At 43.5% G+C, this 18,628-nt stretch overlaps 1 protein-coding gene across 8 annotated transcripts in view; it reads left to right on the top strand.

Moving 5' to 3' along the window:
• CEP170B (centrosomal protein 170B) overlaps positions 1 to 14,774 on the top strand; it is a 58,381-nt gene extending 43,607 nt beyond the window's left edge. For 5 of the 8 annotated variants that reach the window (XM_065063313.1, XM_065063315.1, XM_065063308.1 and 2 more), the window contains 7 exons: positions 1,636 to 1,795; positions 5,656 to 5,694; positions 6,236 to 6,379; positions 7,619 to 7,707; positions 8,822 to 8,915; positions 9,806 to 9,857; positions 10,598 to 14,774. In XM_065063313.1, coding sequence (XP_064919385.1) covers positions 1,636 to 1,795; positions 5,656 to 5,694; positions 6,236 to 6,379; positions 7,619 to 7,707; positions 8,822 to 8,915; positions 9,806 to 9,857; positions 10,598 to 10,833 — 814 coding nt within the window. In that variant the 3' untranslated portion in view covers positions 10,834 to 14,774. The remainder of the gene's footprint in view (positions 1 to 1,635; positions 1,796 to 5,655; positions 5,695 to 6,235; positions 6,380 to 7,618; positions 7,708 to 8,821; positions 8,916 to 9,805; positions 9,858 to 10,597) is intronic. The other 3 variants (XM_065063314.1, XM_065063316.1, XM_065063312.1) reach the window with 1 other exon arrangement.
• Positions 14,775 to 18,628: the final 3,854 nt, after the last annotated feature.

The following is an 18,628-nucleotide window of genomic DNA, read 5'->3' as shown; positions in this document are numbered from 1 at the left end:
GCGGGTGAGGGAGCAGTCAGCAGTCGCTGCGGGGCAGAAACCCCTTTGCTTTGCACAATTGAATCCAAACAAGAAAATCTGTCTGGGCCCCTGTGTATAAATGAGTCATTTCTTAGCTTGATGTTCCTGGATACGGGACCTATTGTGTACTGGTGGTCTGGTGGTTGCCTGGAGGACCTCTCAGCAGTAAAGCAAATAGATTCTTTTTTTAAACAGTGGCATTTGAGGTTTGACATCTCTAATATGCAACTGTGTTATGCCAACTTTCCAGAAATACTGGTCTTCCATTGTACTGGTCATACTTGAAATACCTTTGACTGAGGAAGCCGTCTTCTGTCTTCTTTGGGTCAGCATTTCTACGTCACTCGTGTCACTTGCTGCACTGATCTCAAAAGGGATTTTCTTGCGTGAACGTTGCTGTCAGGCTGCTAGAAAGTGTGTCAGCCTCCAAACCAGTCCGTGTTACCTGTGCCACACAAACTCTGCGTGCGGGAGACGCTGGTTTCCCTCCCGGCAGCATTCCCAGCTTTGGGTTGTGGCAGCTATAAATAAATGGTTGCGTCAGACTTGTCTGGCGCTGCACATTGCAGGGCTCGGTCACAGAGTCTGCTTCATAATTGCAGTTCTGATTTCCGTTGCTGGTCCCAAATTATCTGGGAGGGGTTTAGAGGAGTCGGAGAGAGTTAAAAGGGAAAATGCGACTTGTTTACCGTAAGTGAATCACATAATGGATGTGCTGGGTGACAGCTCTATCCGAACCAGCATGGACAGGGGGCACCTTAGGCAGGCAGATCAAACTGCTTTTTATTAGTTCAATTATGCATTTTCTTTCTGAAGACATGTTTTGATGAACTGATGGTTTTATCACTTCGCTTGTTTTTTTTTTCATTTAAAGAAAGTGTCTCAGATGAAGCTGGCTAGCTGTAAGATTTATTTTTTTTCTCAGAAACTTTTCTGTAACATTACCACAACAGCTACTTTTGGTCTGAAGGTTTGGGGTTTTTTTTAAGCTCTGCTGGCAACAATCCAGAGACTTAGAAACTGTTTCTGAGATCTAGAGCAAGTAAGGTGCAATCACTGAGTATTGACTGGACACCTGTCAAGGGGCTTGAAGTCTCAAGACCTGGTTTCTGAAAACCAGATCTCTCTAAGGTATGCTGTGCTTACCCTGGTAATCCCTCAGCCCTTCTGGAGAACGTGGAGGCATAGTTTGGTATATACCACAAGAAAGAAGGAAAGAGGATTTGAGATTTTTTTTATTTAAGTAACAAAGAAGTCCCAGGAATAAAAATTGACTGCTCCTAAAAAAGTGAGAGAGAAGAAAAAATAGAGTGGATGCGTGGGGGAGCAATAACATAAAGCTTCTTTATGGATTGTCTCCAGTACTTTTTGGTAGTTAGCTTTTAATCAAATCTCTACTTTGAAGCTGGGTTCAGGAGGAGAGCAGATGTATTTTGTATGCAGACAGAGTGTTCCTCAGCACCCTGCCAAGGCACCCCCAAAAAAAAACCTGCTCTACATAGCCTCTGCAGAAGTTCCCACAAACTTTTTGTGGCTGCTCTTCTTATATTTTATGAATATGAGGCTTGTTGCATCATGTGTCCTAATGACTCTGCTGCTTTCCCCATGCTTTAGGCTCAGCCAAACCTTGGTGAAGGATGTTGCCATCCTTGCTAGAGAGATTCACGATGTTGCTGGAGATGGGGACTCGCAGAGTTCTTCGGGGACGGGACCAAGCACCTCCCTCAGCTCTGTGCCCAACACTCCTGCTTCCACCATATCAGCGAGGGAAGAGGTAAGACTCTGAAGGACAGAAATCTCTGCCTCTGAACACTTGTAAGCACATGGGGCACAGTTGTGGTGGCAGACCAGGGCAGCATCTGCACTGAAAAACCTTCATCCCTTAAAAACACCACCAGAAAGACTGACCGCAGTCTATTTAGGGTGCTCTTTATTTTGACCTCCCCTGTGCCACAACCCACCCTGCAAGAGGTGGGAGTGGGCTGCATGGGTCAAGATCTGGGAAGGTTTAGCGTTTGTTTGGGGCATTCTTACTGTGCCTCCAGAAAGCAGGAGTGCCCCAGTGTCAAAATGTTAGATTCCTCGTACTATTTGCTGAGTATCTCATGGCCTCAGGTTGGATTAATGTTGCTGAAGTTTGCATCTGAAGAACAGGATGGGGTGGGTGTGCGCTGCTGTGCTGCTGTACCAGGGAGCCTGAGCCTCCCTTCTTGTTTATGACAAGGCGCTGATGGCTGTGTGCTCTGTATCAGCTCTGTGTTTTGTTCTTCTGCAGTGTCCTTTGTGCCAGGGCTGTTGAAACACTGTGCAGGTGTTTCTTGACTCCTCTCCATCTGTGTATTGATGGGTGAGGGCAGGGGCTCTGCTTTCCAGCTGCCAAGTTAGGCGAGGAAGAAAGCAAGTTAGCTTGGGAAGTGCTGTCTTCCAGCACTTGAGTGAAGCTCCCAAACTGCGTAACACAGTCTGTCTGCACTGGAGTAGGGAAGGGAGAGGCAATTTCTTAATTTGGCTCACCAGTGCCGCAGCGCCGGGACTCGGCTCAGCTCAAACTTGGCTGCAAGGTCACCAGGCCGCTCCAGCTGCCAAAGCAAAATTGCCTTTGCTGCTATTTAAATCCAAATTCCCTCCTGTCTACCACCAGTGTGGGCTTAAAATACACAACTCTCTTTATCTGCCATTCACATGGGCCTTCTGACCCTCTGTTGTGAGAACTGCAGACCTGTCCTAAACAGAGTTCAAAGCTAAGGACCAAACCTGTTACCCTGCCAAGAGAGTACCTGGGGACTCTGTGACCCTGGTGTGGTTATTACTGAAGGTGCAAAGCAGAAGTTTAGGGAGATACACAGCAGATCAGGGCAGTGTGGCTGTGCTTGTGTTAAGCCGAGGTGAGCTGCAGCCTCCTCAGGGAGGGGTTTTTCCTGGGGCTGTTTGGAGCTGCAGTGCACAAATGTTTCGCAATAACTTTAGGCTCTGAGATAGTGTTTTATTGCTTTGTTTCCTTGCAAGTGCCACACCTGAAAAACTGCCTTTCTTTTCAAGCAGTTAAGGTGACATGTCTGCCTTACTTCTGACTTGCAAATGAAATGTTTGCTGTGGGTTGGTAGTGGCCAGTACTCAGCACTCGCTTCCTTCCAGCCTATTTTTTGGTTGGGTGCCACTGAAGGGTACAACCATAAGTCAGCCCATACAGGGGGACACGTCCTCTGCTGCTAGAGGAGAAACACGTGCAAAACACAGTATTTTGGTGCAGAAATGATGGTTGTGATGCTGAATGGCAGGGTCACAAAGCCAGGATTGCTCAGACCCAGGCAAGTTGGGGGTTTATCTGCGATGTGGCTTCACAGTGCTGCTGTTGGGACATACCTGTCATCCCTTCACCACAGTCAGGACAGCAGTTGTAGGGCTGTGCTGCACTGTAGGCAATGCTCCCAGCAGTACCCAGTGGTTGACCAGTTTTTGACATCTCACAGTGGCATAAAGGAAGAAGCAGTGGCAGGAGCCTATGAAGACAGATCAGGGGCCATAACCTTTGGTGTGTTCAGCCAGGGGTGACTGAAACCACCCTAAAGGCTTTTAAGTAGATCCATTCCAAACAGGGTTGGATAGCACCCTGATTTCAGCAGGGCCGGTGGCTGGGAGCACATTTGGGTTACATCCAAAATGCCACCGCACATCAGTGGAGCTGCCCTGTGTTAGCGATAGCCAGGAGCAGGTTAAATCAGCAGGAGTTTCTGCTGGCGACGCTGAGATGTGGAGCTGAATCCTGAATAGCTTGGGATGCTGAAAAGTGCAGCTTGGGGGTCACATTATGAATGGGAGAAATATAAACTGATGTGGGTTTAATAAATGCACATCTCGTCTTTGGAACTGGACTAGAATCAGCAGACACGCTTCCCTCCGTCTAGGTGCTGCTGAATCTGTGCTAAAATAATTAGTTGGGCTTATTACAGGGAAGCTGCTAAGAAATATCGGAAGATCAGTCTGTGTGATGCTAAGCACTGTGAGTTTTGTGAATGTGTATTAAACAACTTTATATTAAATATTCTAGGAAAGGACATAATCACGAAAAATAGCTGCTGTAGTTATAATAGTTATGTATTGAAACATCTGATAAAAGGAAGTGTGTGAATAAGAAATGTTTGCTGCGTGTGACTGTCTTATATACCACTCTGGCTCTTGCCATTCTGGTAGCTCTCAACTTTCTACTATTACATATTTATATCTGTTCTAAAAAAGTGGGGAAAAATGCAGGAAAAATAAGTACTGATGCTGGAATCACTTTTGAGGGTTTAATGCTGTACCAGTAGCTTCACTTTGGACCAGTGTGTGGCACAGCAGTTGTCAGCCTCAAATGAGTTGCTTTTCAAATTACTTTTGTTACAAAGCTTGGTTAAAGATTAAAATAATGAGTGTTCTCTTAACTTTTAAGATGGAGCCTTAAATTTAAACCTTATTCTGCATGTCCTGTCTTTTCAGGTCCAGTGTTGGCTTTTCAGTTTCCCCAGTTCATGTTGGGAGCGGTTTTGTTTGTTTTTGTAGCCCCAGCTGTATAGTTTATAATAACCCAGATTCTTTGCATACTGAGCTGAGTACTGCTACAAATTAACCAAAAAAACCCCAAACAAACAAACAAAAAAAGAGTTCAGCAAGGATGAAACCTTAATGATTCCTGTGTACCAAAGGCAGGGGTTGTTTGGGAAGCCTTGGGTTGTGGGTGTGTGGGTTTTACAGGACTCAGCTTTCTGCACAGCCGAGCAGCTGCTGTGAATGTAACATGTCAAGTGGGTCACCCCACATCGCTGGCCACTTCTGCAAATTTTAGCTCTGCATGGAATCGTTTTGCTTGGTCTTTTTTTTTGTTTTTAAAGTTGATAATGATATAGCAAAAACCTAAAAGCCCAGTTATGTTCGTTAAGTTGTTGTTTAACATACTCAGTATGAGTGGTGGTGTGACAAGCAGAAATACTTATGGGTGTGACAGAACAGAAGGTGTGAGGAGAAGAGAGCAGGTGACATATGAAATCTCCTGATGATGGTGGAGCAGGTGCTGTCCTCACTGTGTTTTCAGCTGGTTGTGTTGAGAACTACTGGACTGTAGGAATATCTCCTTCCCTTCTGGCACTGTTTCACTGCTACAAGCAGCCTGACTTACTGTTTCTGCACTTTGCAAAAAGATGCTTGAAAGAGAGAAGCTTATTAGCTAAATATCTTGGTTGTTGTGCCACTGTGCCATCGTATCTCCTGCCTTCTGCCTGTGTGTAACCCAAGTGCTATTGCACAGTGTGGGGAGCCCGGACCTTGGATGGCACACGGTCTTCTTGCAAGAGCCATGTGCTTTGCCAACCAAAGGGCCATGTGGATGGGTTGTTCAGCCCCTTCTCTGTGCTCCGGGGGCTGCTGGATTTCACTCAGCACAGTCCATTTTGCAGTAACTGGGAAGCTGCCCAAGGCCACAGAGCTGGTTGGTGACAAGGACCTCATGGGCTTCGGTGCATGCGGGGGGTGGGCATCGAGCCCTGGTCCTCAGGAATGCGCTTTTGGGAACGTCAACACAAAATAACCATGTGTTCTCTTTGATACTTGCTGTCACAGCCATTCACTAGCATTGATCTCTTTGTTTCTGTTTTAACACAGATTGCTCGTAGATCTTTTCGGCTGGCATATCCATCTCAGGTGCACTTTCCATCCCATTATTTTTATATCTCTGTCTTGTCACTGTTATTTTCCTCCCCTTCTTTTAGTTTTTGCCTGTCAGTCAACCAGTCTTGTCTTTTCTGTTCTTCCTGTTAATTATTTGTGTTGTCAGTGGTTTTATATTGCTTTTTTCATCTCTCCCATGTGTTACTAAATGGTTTCTGATTAATTTTAGTGTGGTTTTAATGTTGCATTGATATATTAAAACATAAGATATGGAAAAACTGGCCCTTTTTGAGTTTTACCTAAATTCAAAAAAGGCAAAGATGTACTTTCAACTATGCGCTCAAGACTCAAAATTATAGTGGAATAGCTCCACTAAGTAGGATTACTCCAGTGGGTAAATGCTTGCAGGATTGGGGTCCAGTAATTTGCTTAGGAACCCATACCTGTCTGAACAAGACGTAAATGAATCAGTGTTCCTCTGGGGCTTGCCTGAAAATCTGTAATACCTGCAGTGAGTGCCTGTGTGCCTCCTGCCCTGCTCATTTTTAATGACTCATTACTCATTGTTTCCAAGTTGGTGCAGCACATTCCAGAAGCAAGTCTGAACTACCAGAAGGTGCCTCCGGGATCAGTGGAACTGAAGGATTTTGACCAAAATATGAACGATAATAGAGAAGAGGATCCCTCAAGAAAAACAAGGACAAGAAACCGTGAGGAGGCAGGCCACCTTTTTCTTTACTTTATTTGTGGCTTTAAGCTGCAGTATATGTGCCTACTCTTTCTAAACTGCCAAAGGAGGCTACTGAAAAAAAATGGCTTTTAGCCTTGACTTGTAGGTGTAGTATAGTGTTTAAAAATAAAAGGGGGGGTGAAACAGAATCACCCTTCTTGCCCATACTCTCTGGAAGTTTCCTCTCTTCTGTAAAACTCCACTCATTTGGGAGGAGGCATTCGGTATCAGAGCCCACTTGAGCTATTTCACTGCTATTTTAAAGAAAACCACAAAAATCTCAACTTCGAAATCTGCAGCACGGATAGAAAAATAAGATGCCATGAAACTGCAACCGGCATCCTGGTTAGAGCTGCCCACGGAGCAGCAGTGGCAGAATCTGGACCTTAGGAGGAGTTTCTGCAGCTGGGCTGGAGGGCTGCGGCGCAGCTGGGTGCTGTGCCATGCAGACAGCAAGCCACTTTTTCTCCATCGCCCCCTCCAACATACGCAATCTGATGCAGTTTTTCTGGGCTGTGGGAGCAGGGTAGTCGCTGGGATGATGCTCAAAGGTGAGGAAGCCTGAAACTCAAGGTGTAGTGAGGTGATGGTGCTGGGGAGAACTGGGAGGTACTGGTCCTGTCCCATGGCTGGTGGAAGCAGTGTCCTGCTGCTGTGGACAGGTGCCAAGGCTGAATAAAAGGTGCAGGTTCAGAGTGCCCTCAGCTGATATGGGCTTTCCCGGCAGAAGCCGGGGGGCCCTGCTGAGCCACAGGGCTTGAATGTTTCAGATTTCTTGGTTCTGTTGTTTTTAGTAAAGCAGACTGGAACGTGGTGGGATACCTGGCTGTGAAGGTGACTTGAACTCATATAAATCACATTAGATGGTTTCAGTCAGACTGCTTGTGGGCCTTCTTGCATTGTGATTTGGCTTTTGGGGTTTTTTGGGGAGGGAAGGTGCCTGTGAGGCTTGGAAAGCCTTCAGCTTTTCTTTCAGAAATGCTTAAAATGCTGACGTTACTGCAAACCACTGTGTCTCTCTGTCTCTAGAAAAAAATTTGAATGAGTTAGTATTTTTTTGCCTAAGTGCTGCAACAAAGCTGCACATCATCTTAATCTCTCTTGAGCTTCAAGTATTATCCACATAGATAAAGATGTTTCAGTGGAGATCATTTACTGTAAAAAAATTCCAGTTTCGTAATATGCCACTTTTGCTAAAAAGTTTTCTGATTTGCCCTTATATTTTAGGTGATATTTGACAATCTGATGTTAAACCCGGTGTCCCAGTTATCACATACAATCCGTGAAAATACAGAAAACCTAGCTGAAAAAATGAAGTAAGTAACTTTGTCTCTATCCTGAAATGTTGTTACTTGCTACTTGTGGAAGATAATAAGCAGCTGAGAGCAGCCTCACGATTACATGCCCTGGTTGTTGTGGGGGATTTTAACTTCCCTGATGTTTGCTGGAAGGGCTACTTAGCCAGCCAGTCGCAGGCCAGGAGGTTCCTCCAGTGTATTGATGACTTCCTGATGCAAATGGTGGAGGAGCCGAATAGGAGAGGTGCACTGCTGGACCTCATCCTCACTAACAAGGGTGGTCTGGTGGAAGCAGTAAAGGTTGAGGGCTGCCTTGGCTGCAGCGACCATGAAATGGTGGAGTTCAGGATCTCATGTGGTAGGAACAGAATAGCAAGTGGGATTACAACCCTGGACTTCAATAGGGCCAACTGTGGCCTTGTCAAACAATTGTATGGGGAAATCCTGTGGGAAAGGCTACTTGAAGGTAAAGGGGCTCAAGATAGTTGGTTGGCATTCAGGGACTGCTTCTACCAGGCTCAAGATCAGAGCATCCTGACACGTAGGAAGTCAAGGAAGGGAGCCAGGAGACCTGTGTGGTTAAACAGGGAGCTGCTGGGTAAGCTCAAGGGGAAGAGGGGAGTTTACAGATCATGGAAGGAGGGGCTGGCCACTTGGGAACAATATAAGGCTGTTGTCACTTCAGAAAGTCTGGTTGTCAAGACACAGGGAAGCTAGAAGAAGGAAACTGTGTGTGTAGTGAACAAGGGGTAGTATGATTATTTGCCATCTCTTTTCCTCATATGTTTGCCCATTGAAATTTTCATGCTGGATTTGTGATGCCTGTTGCCTTAACCCTGAAATATTGCCTTTGCAAACATACAGCAGAAAATTGGTAGATTGTCTTCTCTGTCCCAAGGCTCTTGGAAAGCCTGCAGGTCACCAAGCTTGTGAAGTCTCTTCAAAGCTTGTAGTTCTAGAAGAGATCAGTTAGGGAAGGACTTTGGATTGTTCCTAAATCAGCTCAAAGGCGCTTTGTCCAGTTGCTAATCCACTAATCTCCTTTGTTGCCACATCTTGTGATAATTAAGTCTTTTAAACAAGCAGCTTTTGGATGGCAATTTTAAGACCTGCTCCACTTCTTGTGCTGCAGGATTCTGTTTCAAAACTCAGAAAGGACCTGGGAGGAGATGGAGGCCAAAATTAATTCAGAAAATGAAGTGCCAATTCTGAAGACATCTAACAAGGTAAGACCATACAAACAAATGAAATATGGAGGGCCTTTGTCCATGAAAGCTTTGTAAGAGACCAAAATAACAAGCTCTAGCCATTTTCAAATAATTTTCTGAAATTTCTAGTCCGTTTGCATGTGTTGAACTGCTAGCTTTTGTTGCTGTTTGAAGGGCGACAGAATGTGTTCCTTCAGCTGTTGGGTTTTACCACACTCTTCCCCTCTCCCTTTGTGATTCGTCTTCAAAGACCCAGTCCCTTAACAGGTGTTCAAGTTCAGGGTCGTTAGGCCTCATTTAAACAGCTACCAAAGCTTCACCTGCCATGTGGTTGCCACAGTTTCAATCCTACACAGTTGTTTGTCCTGGATCTTTGTTTTCACCTGTAGCAGTTTGATAATAGGTTGAGAAAAAAACTTCAGTCCCAGGGTGGTATTTGTGCTCATGACCTCCTGTTGGTGCGGACTGTGAGTGGGGAGTTAAGTACAATAACGGACCCAGCAAATCTGATTGATCCTAAATGTACATTTAACACCGTGCAGGACCTGTATAGCTTGGTGCTACAGCAGTATATATGTGACCGGTTGCTTTGTCTGGTCTAAGAGTTGAGTTTACAAATATCTTCATGTATTCAGCATTAAGGAGGAAGTGGAGGAGACTTTGTTCAGTTGACCTGACCAGCATTTCAAATCTAAAATCCACTGTGGCTGGGAACTGGGTGGTGGTGTAGCACTTGGTGAAATGGTGCAGAGCAAAGGTCCCCGTGCACCTCGATACAGATAACTAGCTTCATCTTTTCTGTTAAACAATTTGAATCTTCTTGATCAGATAAGGCAGGAGTAAGACTACATTCCTGCATCAGTTGAGTACTTTTGCTTAATTTTCTATTCTTGTGCATTTGTTTCTAGGAAATCAGTTCTATCCTGAAGGAGCTCAGGAGAGTGCAGAAACAGCTTGAAGGTTGGTTATTTAAAATGTTCTTTTATTTTTTTTAATCTCAGATGCCAGTAACTTGCACAAAATAAAATAATGTGGCTTGATGTACCAGTGAAAGATGGGAAAGGACGCAGAAGTTTAGTTTGTTAGCACGGTGCTCTCTGACAACTGCATATGGAATGAACACTAGATTATCTTGTGCTGCCAAATTTTTGAGAAAGTTGTTGACTCTTGAAATGTGGAAGCTGTTGCTGTGGAAATGTTTTGTTTGTAGTAATTAGTATATTCCCATAAAATGAATGGACAAAGGTCTGTTTAGCTGAAATAATATTTGGCAGCTCTTTCAGCCAATAAGCTGTGCTACGCTTGTTGAACTTCAGTTTTGCCCAGAGAGCTCTAGAAAAGGCAAGACAGGCTCTTGCATCATCGAGAGGCTTAATAAAGACATACTAAAACATAAAGGCATCATTTGGGGTTTGTGCTTTAAGCTTGCAATTTGGCTGCTGCAGTTTGTCTTTCACAATTTAACCAGAAAGTTCAGTGTCCTTGTAGCTTCAGTTTGGGAGAGGTTTTGCTTGTTAAAGCAGCTTAGGCCTGAAGGTACTAATGAAGAAAATATCGTGACTAAAATGAATGAGAGTACTGCCTACAGTTCTGCTGCCTTCAAAATGAAGGTAACAAGCTTCTGTTTAGAAACTGCTGAATGCTGCTCATATGTCTCTCTCTTTTTTTATTCTTTTTCTTTTCTTCTATTTTTTCCCCAGTCATAAACGCTATCGTTGACCCTACTGGAAACTTGGATGTAGTTGCCAGTAACAAAGCATCTTCTGCTGCTAAACAATCTACAGCCACTAAAATCAGGACTGCTAACACTTCTGGGTCCACACTGGAGACTTTGTCCCCAGCACAGATGAGAAACTACACGCAGAAATCGAACTGTGGGTCTTCTAGCTTACAAGATTCAAATTTCATTCCAGACGGAGAGAAATATGTGATCTGATACAATATTTTGTATTGCTATCATATTGTAATCTACTGTCGCATTAGTATTGTGTATGAGTGGTTTGTGGACAGTTTGTGTGAAGCAGTTGTTTAGATTGCTAGCACATTGCACAAAACAAAACATAATCTATGCTGTGAGGGTGGATGGAAAGTCTGTTTATGCCTTTTAAACAAGACGAGCACTGTGGAGCAGCACATATTCAGCATAGAGGCAAACTGATTTTTAGAAAATTACTCACTTATTCTTCCAGCGTGCCATAAGAAAACAGGCTTTCATACACTCCATTCAGTACTGCCGAAGCTAAAGTGTTCTTGCGTTGGCCTGTTTATTCAATTGTAATGAGGCACAACTTAAAATAACACTTTTTTTGGTACTGTATTCAATTTATTTGTTTGTTTGGGTTTATTTCGAAGTGTACAAGTGAAGCATATGTTGGAATCAATGTGCAAATCCAACAGAATGATGGTGCAATATCGCGGGTTTCTAGGAGAAACCTTCAGTGCAGTTGTGTAAAGTCCTTTTCAGCAGTTGTAAAAAGGCAACCACACTGAAGCTCTGCATCCTTTTTTTCAGTCCAAATGCCAAAACAAGACAGAATAAACCCTCTTGTTTTTCTCTTGGGAAAGTGTAAAAATTACTAATGCTATGAATGTAAAAATTACTAATACTTTTGATGGTATTTCAGGCCCAAAGTTTGAGGCAGGTACAAAAAGTCAGATTTTACAGTTTAGCTTACCAAATTTTCATTATTTCGGTACAAATGTTGTCTTTAAGCTGCTTTTTTTTTTTAAGAAAAAAGAAAAAGTATACTGACTTCTTACAATGAGCTACAAATGCTCTTGGTTGGGCCAGAGACTAAGATGTTTGCAATTAGCTGATTGTTAGGAAAAACATCTGTTCCAATGGCTCATGTAATAAACTTAATTGCACAGTTGCTGTGAACTAATGCTCACTTGACAGCACTGAAAAGAATAATGGCTTAAATGTAGCTCCACCTTGACGGCTGGTTCTCTTATGAGTTTCTTTTTCAATTCAGAGTTTCTTGAAGACCATTTTGTGGTGTTCCTCAGAAACCATTCAACAGTATCAAGCGCTGCTACATTTGGGATTTTTGTCTGGATTTTATTTTTGGTCTGTTATAATCCTTGAAACACAAAGGATTATGTGCAGTTGCACTGAGCAATTTCTTGTTTTAAAAAAGTTGGGGTTTGTATTCTGTCTTTCTGTTAAACCACAGAACACTAACCAATTTTTGTTTCTTCAGGAACAAAAGTTTTGGTTTTGAGGGGACCTCTTCCAAATGTGTTTGCTCCCAGTTTTTTCTGTCTTTCATCGATTCCTTTTTCATTCATTCTGGTCAATAAACAGTAATCAGGTAAAGAAATTCTTTTGTAGCTGCAGAGGATGCGTTTACTGGGAAAGGTGAGCAGATGAGTTCCACTTTGCCCTCATACAGTGTGTAGTTTAACCAGTGAAAATGGTTTCCCAAGTTTGACTGCTTCTCGTGTGCTGACTTTATATTTTGGGGTGAGTAGTGGATTCCTTAGTTAGCTTCAGTAGTTACCTGAGCTTTTCTGCTAGAATGTCATAACAGTGGGAACCTGCTAAAGTAGTTTAAATAAATAGGGATGCTCACAAAGTCTTTGATCTCACTAGTGAAGCCCGTGATTGCTTTCCTGGTGAAGCCAGTGGGAGCTTTCTATCCACTTCAGCAGAAACAGGATTGTTCCCCAAATGGGAGTCTGCCAACAGGCCATTAGTGTCTTTTGAGTGTGCAAGGTGCTGGCTGGTAAACAGTAGGTGCAAGTATCCTTCCAAGATTTCCAGTAGGTTATAAGACTCATCTGCCTGTGTGGGGATACTCTTCCATGAAGATTTCGCATAGATGAATGCAGAATAAAAAAAGAATTTGCTCTTGATGTTCTTCTGCTTGTAATATGCGCACTATCTAAACGTGTGCATTCAGTCCTTTATTCTGATCTGTCTTTTCTTGAAATACCTGACTGTGTCCTTGATTAATATCGTAAGTGGTGGTATCATTCCTGACATATGAGACACAATTTTTCGAGCCCTTCTTGGTTAGGGTTTGAACAGACCAGGTGCTACCCCAACTCACTAGGAGTTGAAGGACCTTCGCAGATAAGGTGTTGTGCTTAGTTTCTGTTTTGCTGTAGAGACACGTGAGTTACTCAGACATCTGACTTTTAGTAGTTGTTAGCCATGTTCCCACATCTTCATGGCTATGCTCTAGTGGATTTTGTTCCTCTACACCATGCCCTTGATGGGGCTTCTGTTTACTTTCATATGAAAATTGCTTGATTCTTCCTTCATTCACGAACACATCAGGGATGGATTTTTTTTCCTTGGTTGCTCTATTCTGAACATGAGGGAGAGCCCGCAGACACTTTACATCAGTGAAATCAACCCACAAAATATGGTACCTCTTCAAGTGACTGATAAGGGTGCAACAGTCAGTGTCTGTTTATAATTTGGAAATGTGTGTGTGAAGGGGGAGGGAGGATGTGCAGCTTGATTTGTTTGATTTGCAACTCAGCCAAACTATAAAACGCTGCTGTGTCCTGACACAACATCCATCCTTGGATCTTTGCGTGTAGAACAGTTTTGCTAGACGATGACGAAACACAACGTATTTTTTTTCTTGTATTCGCTGCTTTGGAAGTACACCCCATTTGCACTTGTCTGCTCCACATAAGCCAAAGAGCGAGGCACCCGACCATAGCTCCCTCAGTCACTGTTCGCTCTTACAAGCAGTACTGTATGGAACCACAAAAACATGCCTCTGTGTGACCCCGGTGTGACTGTCACAGGTGTGGTGTGACTGTCACAGATGTGTCGCGGTGCCTCTGGGTGGCCCAGGATCAGTGTTGGCTGATCCCAGAGCTGCGCATGGGCCTTGCGTTAAGCTCGGTAGGGGTGACACTGCCCCGTGGGTCACTCTCGTACCATATTGCTGTCTGTGTGTTGTGTCTGACTAAAGAAATGTAATGGAGGGTGGGATTTTCAAAGTCTTAGGGAAGACAAGTGCTCAAGTCCTTTTTTTGGGTTTCCAGGCTCTCTTGGGTGCCTAATGCCGTGAGCACCTTTCAAAATCCCAGCCCTCAGCTCCTCCAGTATACTTGAAAATCATGTTCTCAGTTTGACGCTTTCAAATGTAAAAACCCATTACTCTGTGCTCATGGCATGAATGTAAATTCCAGCGAGAATGTACGAGCTTTGTGAGCGGGGACCCAAATGGATCTGTGGTGATGTCACCTCGTGGTCGTGCTCCAGGAGAAAAGAACGTCTGCATCATCTTTGAGTATTTTAGTAAAGGTACAACTAGTGGAATGTTTACATACAGCCTACTGAAAAAAAGAGGAGACAAAAAAAAAGATAAAGTGTAAAGTATTTAAGTGCGAGATACTACTAGTTTTTTTCTTGTTTTGCAGATCACAGTAGCTATTTTTGAAGTTCCGTAAATGTGTATAACTTTTGCAAAGACCAGACAGAGCTACCTGTTCACTCTCAATGTGCCCCGTGCTGAATTGTGCCTATTTCACTCTCTGCTGTTGTTATGCTGCTGATTCTGCTGTTCTGAACTGTTCACTGGATCATTCCATTTGCATGCAACACAAATGCAAGCTGAGCTGTCTGAGAGTAAAGCTGAAACACGTTTGTATAACTTGAATCAATTAATGACTTTCTCTTTTCCACACCCTCTTGAAATGCTGTGTATAATTTTGATTTGTTTCTCCTGCCCTGATTTTTTTTTTCACCTTTTATTTTTTTTGAATGGTAATTTATTTTTGTTTGGATTATAGGCAGTATCTGTACATTTTGTTTCAAGGTGATATTGTGGACGTCTTTAAAAAGCAAATCGTTATTTTATATAATTTTATCATAAAGTTGCTCTAATAAATCATTCTTTTATCATGTGACGATGATTCTGGGTTTTGTATGTTAATTTGGGGGGAGGGAGTATGTGTTTGGTGGACTAAATTTTTTAACTGCCTGTTTACATTGATGTCAAGTACAGAGTAATGAAAGAATTGTCAGCAACTGAAGAGTCACGGTGTAGCTGGGTCCATCCTGGTGACACCTTTGGCTGGGGCAGATCCCTCTGCAGTCGTACTGGAGTCCCCTTTTCCCTGTCGCCACCGTCACAGGGTTGAAGTTTGGAAGTCCCCATCACCCCATCTTGCTTCTGACTATGGTGTGGTGACGCTTGATTTAATTTTTAGTACTGCTTTAATTCATTGCCATGATTAACAGTGGTAGTTAAATCCAGCCCCCAGCGGGTATGTGACTATAGAAAAACATTATTGTGATCACTGTTTTACTCTCACCTTATATATATATATATATATGTATATATATATATACACACATATATATATATATATATTGGACTTTGTGAAATTATTCTGGTTTTTGTCCCTTCATTCCATCACTGTTCTTCCCTCCTGCAGTCGTCTGACCTTTTCATCCTTCTGGCACTTTTGGAATAACACTAATTCCTCTTTCCCCTCTGCGCAGCCTTCAGGTTCTGCAGCCTCCCCCTGCTCGGTGCCGTGTGGGACTCTGCCACCGCCTCCTCTGCATTAGCACAGCTGTGCTGATAAAAACATCGCCTTGTTTGCCAGCAATAACTAAAACACAAGGGAGGGAAAAAGAATAATATTAGTATCTAACTGGGATCAGTGGGAGACTTCCCATCCCCTGGTGACCTTTGCATTAGATACTTGAACATGAGCCCTTTTATGCTTAAGGTTTTAGGGAGGGATTTTGTGCTTTTTTTTAAAAAAAATAATCTTCTGTGTCTCCTAAAAAAGCTTTCTTAAGCTGAGTTTGTGTGTGTTGTGGCTGCAGGGAAGGTTTTCTGTGTTCTCTAAAATCTGGGACTGGGTTACACACTGACTGTATTGCCTCTCCATGAGTTCTCCAGCAGTGTGGAGTGGCCCTGGAGTTGGGATGCTCTGCAAAGTGCCCTTCAGAAAGCAGTAGTGCATCCACTTCGTTAATTTTTAACAGTCTGACTGAATAAGCATGAGAGGTAGTGGAACTGTGGCCAAAACTGTTTGAAACATAATGAAAATGCTCTCTGGCAGAATTTAAAAATGAAGGATAGATGGCGAAAGTAATAATCTCTGTGTGTCTTCCTACTGAGTGTTCAGCTGACATCCTGCCCAGCTCTTCCACGTCTTCATCTGCAGTGGGAGATACAGCACCTGATGTTCCGTGTATGCAGAAGGGAACACCAGAAGGTGTTGCCTTGAGCAAGGTTCGCAGGATTCTTCCTTGGAGCTTTAAAGTCATTGGAGAGACATGTCCTCATTTTTGATGTCATGTGAAGATGTACTGGTAGATCTTTGTGCGATGGGTCCTGCCCGTGCGGTGGTGTGGAGCCTTTTTCAACAAGGGCCTTTGTGGAGTGTTGGAAGAGCAAAGTCCTGCTGGTCTCAGCTCTTGCTGGTGGGATGGGGTTGTCATGGGGTGGCAGTGGGTGGTTTGGCTGTGGCGCTGTACCCATTTGGATGCAGCTTTGCAGAGACTTGGAGCACCTGTGCAGCGGAGCACGCTTCATCTAGAAAAAGTTATTCATTTTAATGCATTGATTTCTTAGGTCTCTGAATGGCATGGGCTGAGCAAGGGAAGCCAAGAAAAATGAACATAGGAAAATAGTTCTCTCTAGAACTCTACCCTCCTTAACCTTTTTGTTCTTCCTCTGAACGGAAATTACTGAAAATTCTGTACTTGCCAAAAGAATGAGTGCCAGAAAAGGTTTGCTCAACAGTAACGCTTCTGCCTCTGGCAACACCCAACTCACAGGAGACATGGGAAGGGGGAAAAAAATACAAACCCAAAATCCACCTGGCACCTGGGAACACTGTAGACCTGGAAAGATGCAGAGTTACGGGTGAAATTGGGTTTCAGCAAGAGGACCTGTGGCTTTAGCACATCCATAACCACAGATAGCAGGTCTCTCTCTGAGTGGAACGTTTCTCTCAGGGAGTGGGTCTCCCCCTAGACACTGGTAGCTGGGCAGGATGGAAGCGGATGGGTCGTGACACAGCCCACAACACACCTTCACCACAGGCAAAGCAACCTCTGTGCAAGCAAGAGAGATGTTCTTTATCTTCAGGAGGATGTGAAGGTAGTGGTTGCATCGGGCTTGCCAGGTGCTTTGTATAATCAGAGATAAAGTGTGATTTTTGTAATACAAAGTCACATTCAAGCCAGGCAGCACATACCAAAGCTTTTCCTGATAACTGTAGGTCATCTCTCCCAGGTGCGAGTGCCACACGAGGAGTGACAAAACTGAGATGGTAACAGGCTCTCTGCAATCACTTGAGCTATGCAAATCACTGCAGTTTTCTTGTTTTGTGTTTGTTGTTGGTTTTGTGTGGGTGGGGCTTTTGTTTGTTTTTATTTTTTTTTCCAGTTGAGATATTTTCAAAACAAAATACAGCTGACAAGCATTTAATTTTAGGTTGAACAAAATTATTCCAAAGAAGTGTTAAAATAGTTCAATTTAAATGTTTCAAGTCCGTGCTTAAATATTATAGTGAATTTATTGATTTTTTTAAAAAGTGGAAATTGAGTAAATCTTTAACAAAATTTCCAAACAAAAGAATCACCATTTTGTTTAGACTTTGACATTTTCTCTAGGCTTGTTGGCTGAATCACTTCTCAATTCTTGTCCTGAAATGACTTTTCTCTATTTTTTTTTCCGCAGCCCATTTGAATATACAGACTTTTGGCACAAAGTATAAATAGAGCATTTTTCTTTTCAGGCATCAGGACCCTGCCTGTTCCTGCCTCCCACCCTTCTGCTGGTGTTGGGAGCCCAGCCGCCCAGTCCTCGTGAAATGGAAAGTGTAGTTTTGTAGTAGTCTCTGCAGTCATAGCGACATTCTTGTCTATTATTAGCTCTTGGAAATGAGAACGTGTTAATTTGCAGTTTCTTCTTAGCAAACCTCCCACATAGGCATTAAAAGATCTTTCACGGTATCTTTTAACGTACCGTTCTAACAAACTGGAGCCCAATCATACTTTCTAGAGGGAGGATGTTAACCACAGCGTGGCATCCAGCTTTACGGTGAGACATGTATTTGCTGTGTGTGTGGGAAGGTGGCAAGTCAACCAGAGCAACTGGTAGAAGGAGCCTTGTCTGAGAGACAGGGAAGAGGAGGAATAAAAAAGATGACTTGTTTGCCCTGAAACTTGGCAGTCTTTTTTGCTTTCCTCTCTCTGATTGCATTAATTGGTCAAATAAACCATGTTCTTCCCAATTCTCCCACAAACCCACTTCCATCCTTAAACCCTCAGAGCTACATCACTGCTCGTGGGATCAGAAATGCGTAGTTGATGTTGGGCTGGTATGTGAGATCAGATAAGCCAGGCCTTTGCAAGCTGGAGAGCAGGAGGATGATGAGATTAATCAAAGCCGCAAGTGGTTAAAGAGCTGCCAAGGAGGAGGGAGGAGAAATGTAATTCTGTTTTCTGGAAGCTGCTATCCCCCCTGGCAGGACCCAGCTTCTGCCAGTTTGAACAGAACTAGTGATACTGGAGCAACAAATGATAAGTCCTGAACTTCAAACAAATGTGCTGCTGCTTGTGTGGTCTGATCCTGAACTCACTGAAGCTGGTGAGAGCTTTTGCGATTTATATCAGTGCGGTTCATGCTGGGATTTCAGTCCTGCAGATAAACAGAGGACGGCAGCTCCTCGCTGAGCTCGCTGGCACGTACAGCACACACACAGGCTCCAGCTCGTAGGGCTCTCAGCTGAAA

The sequence above is a fragment of the Columba livia genome, chromosome 5 (genome assembly GCF_036013475.1).
Source record: "Columba livia isolate bColLiv1 breed racing homer chromosome 5, bColLiv1.pat.W.v2, whole genome shotgun sequence".
In the NCBI taxonomy this organism is placed as follows: Eukaryota; Metazoa; Chordata; class Aves; order Columbiformes; family Columbidae; genus Columba; species Columba livia.
This window is presented reverse-complemented; position numbering and strand designations above follow the sequence as displayed.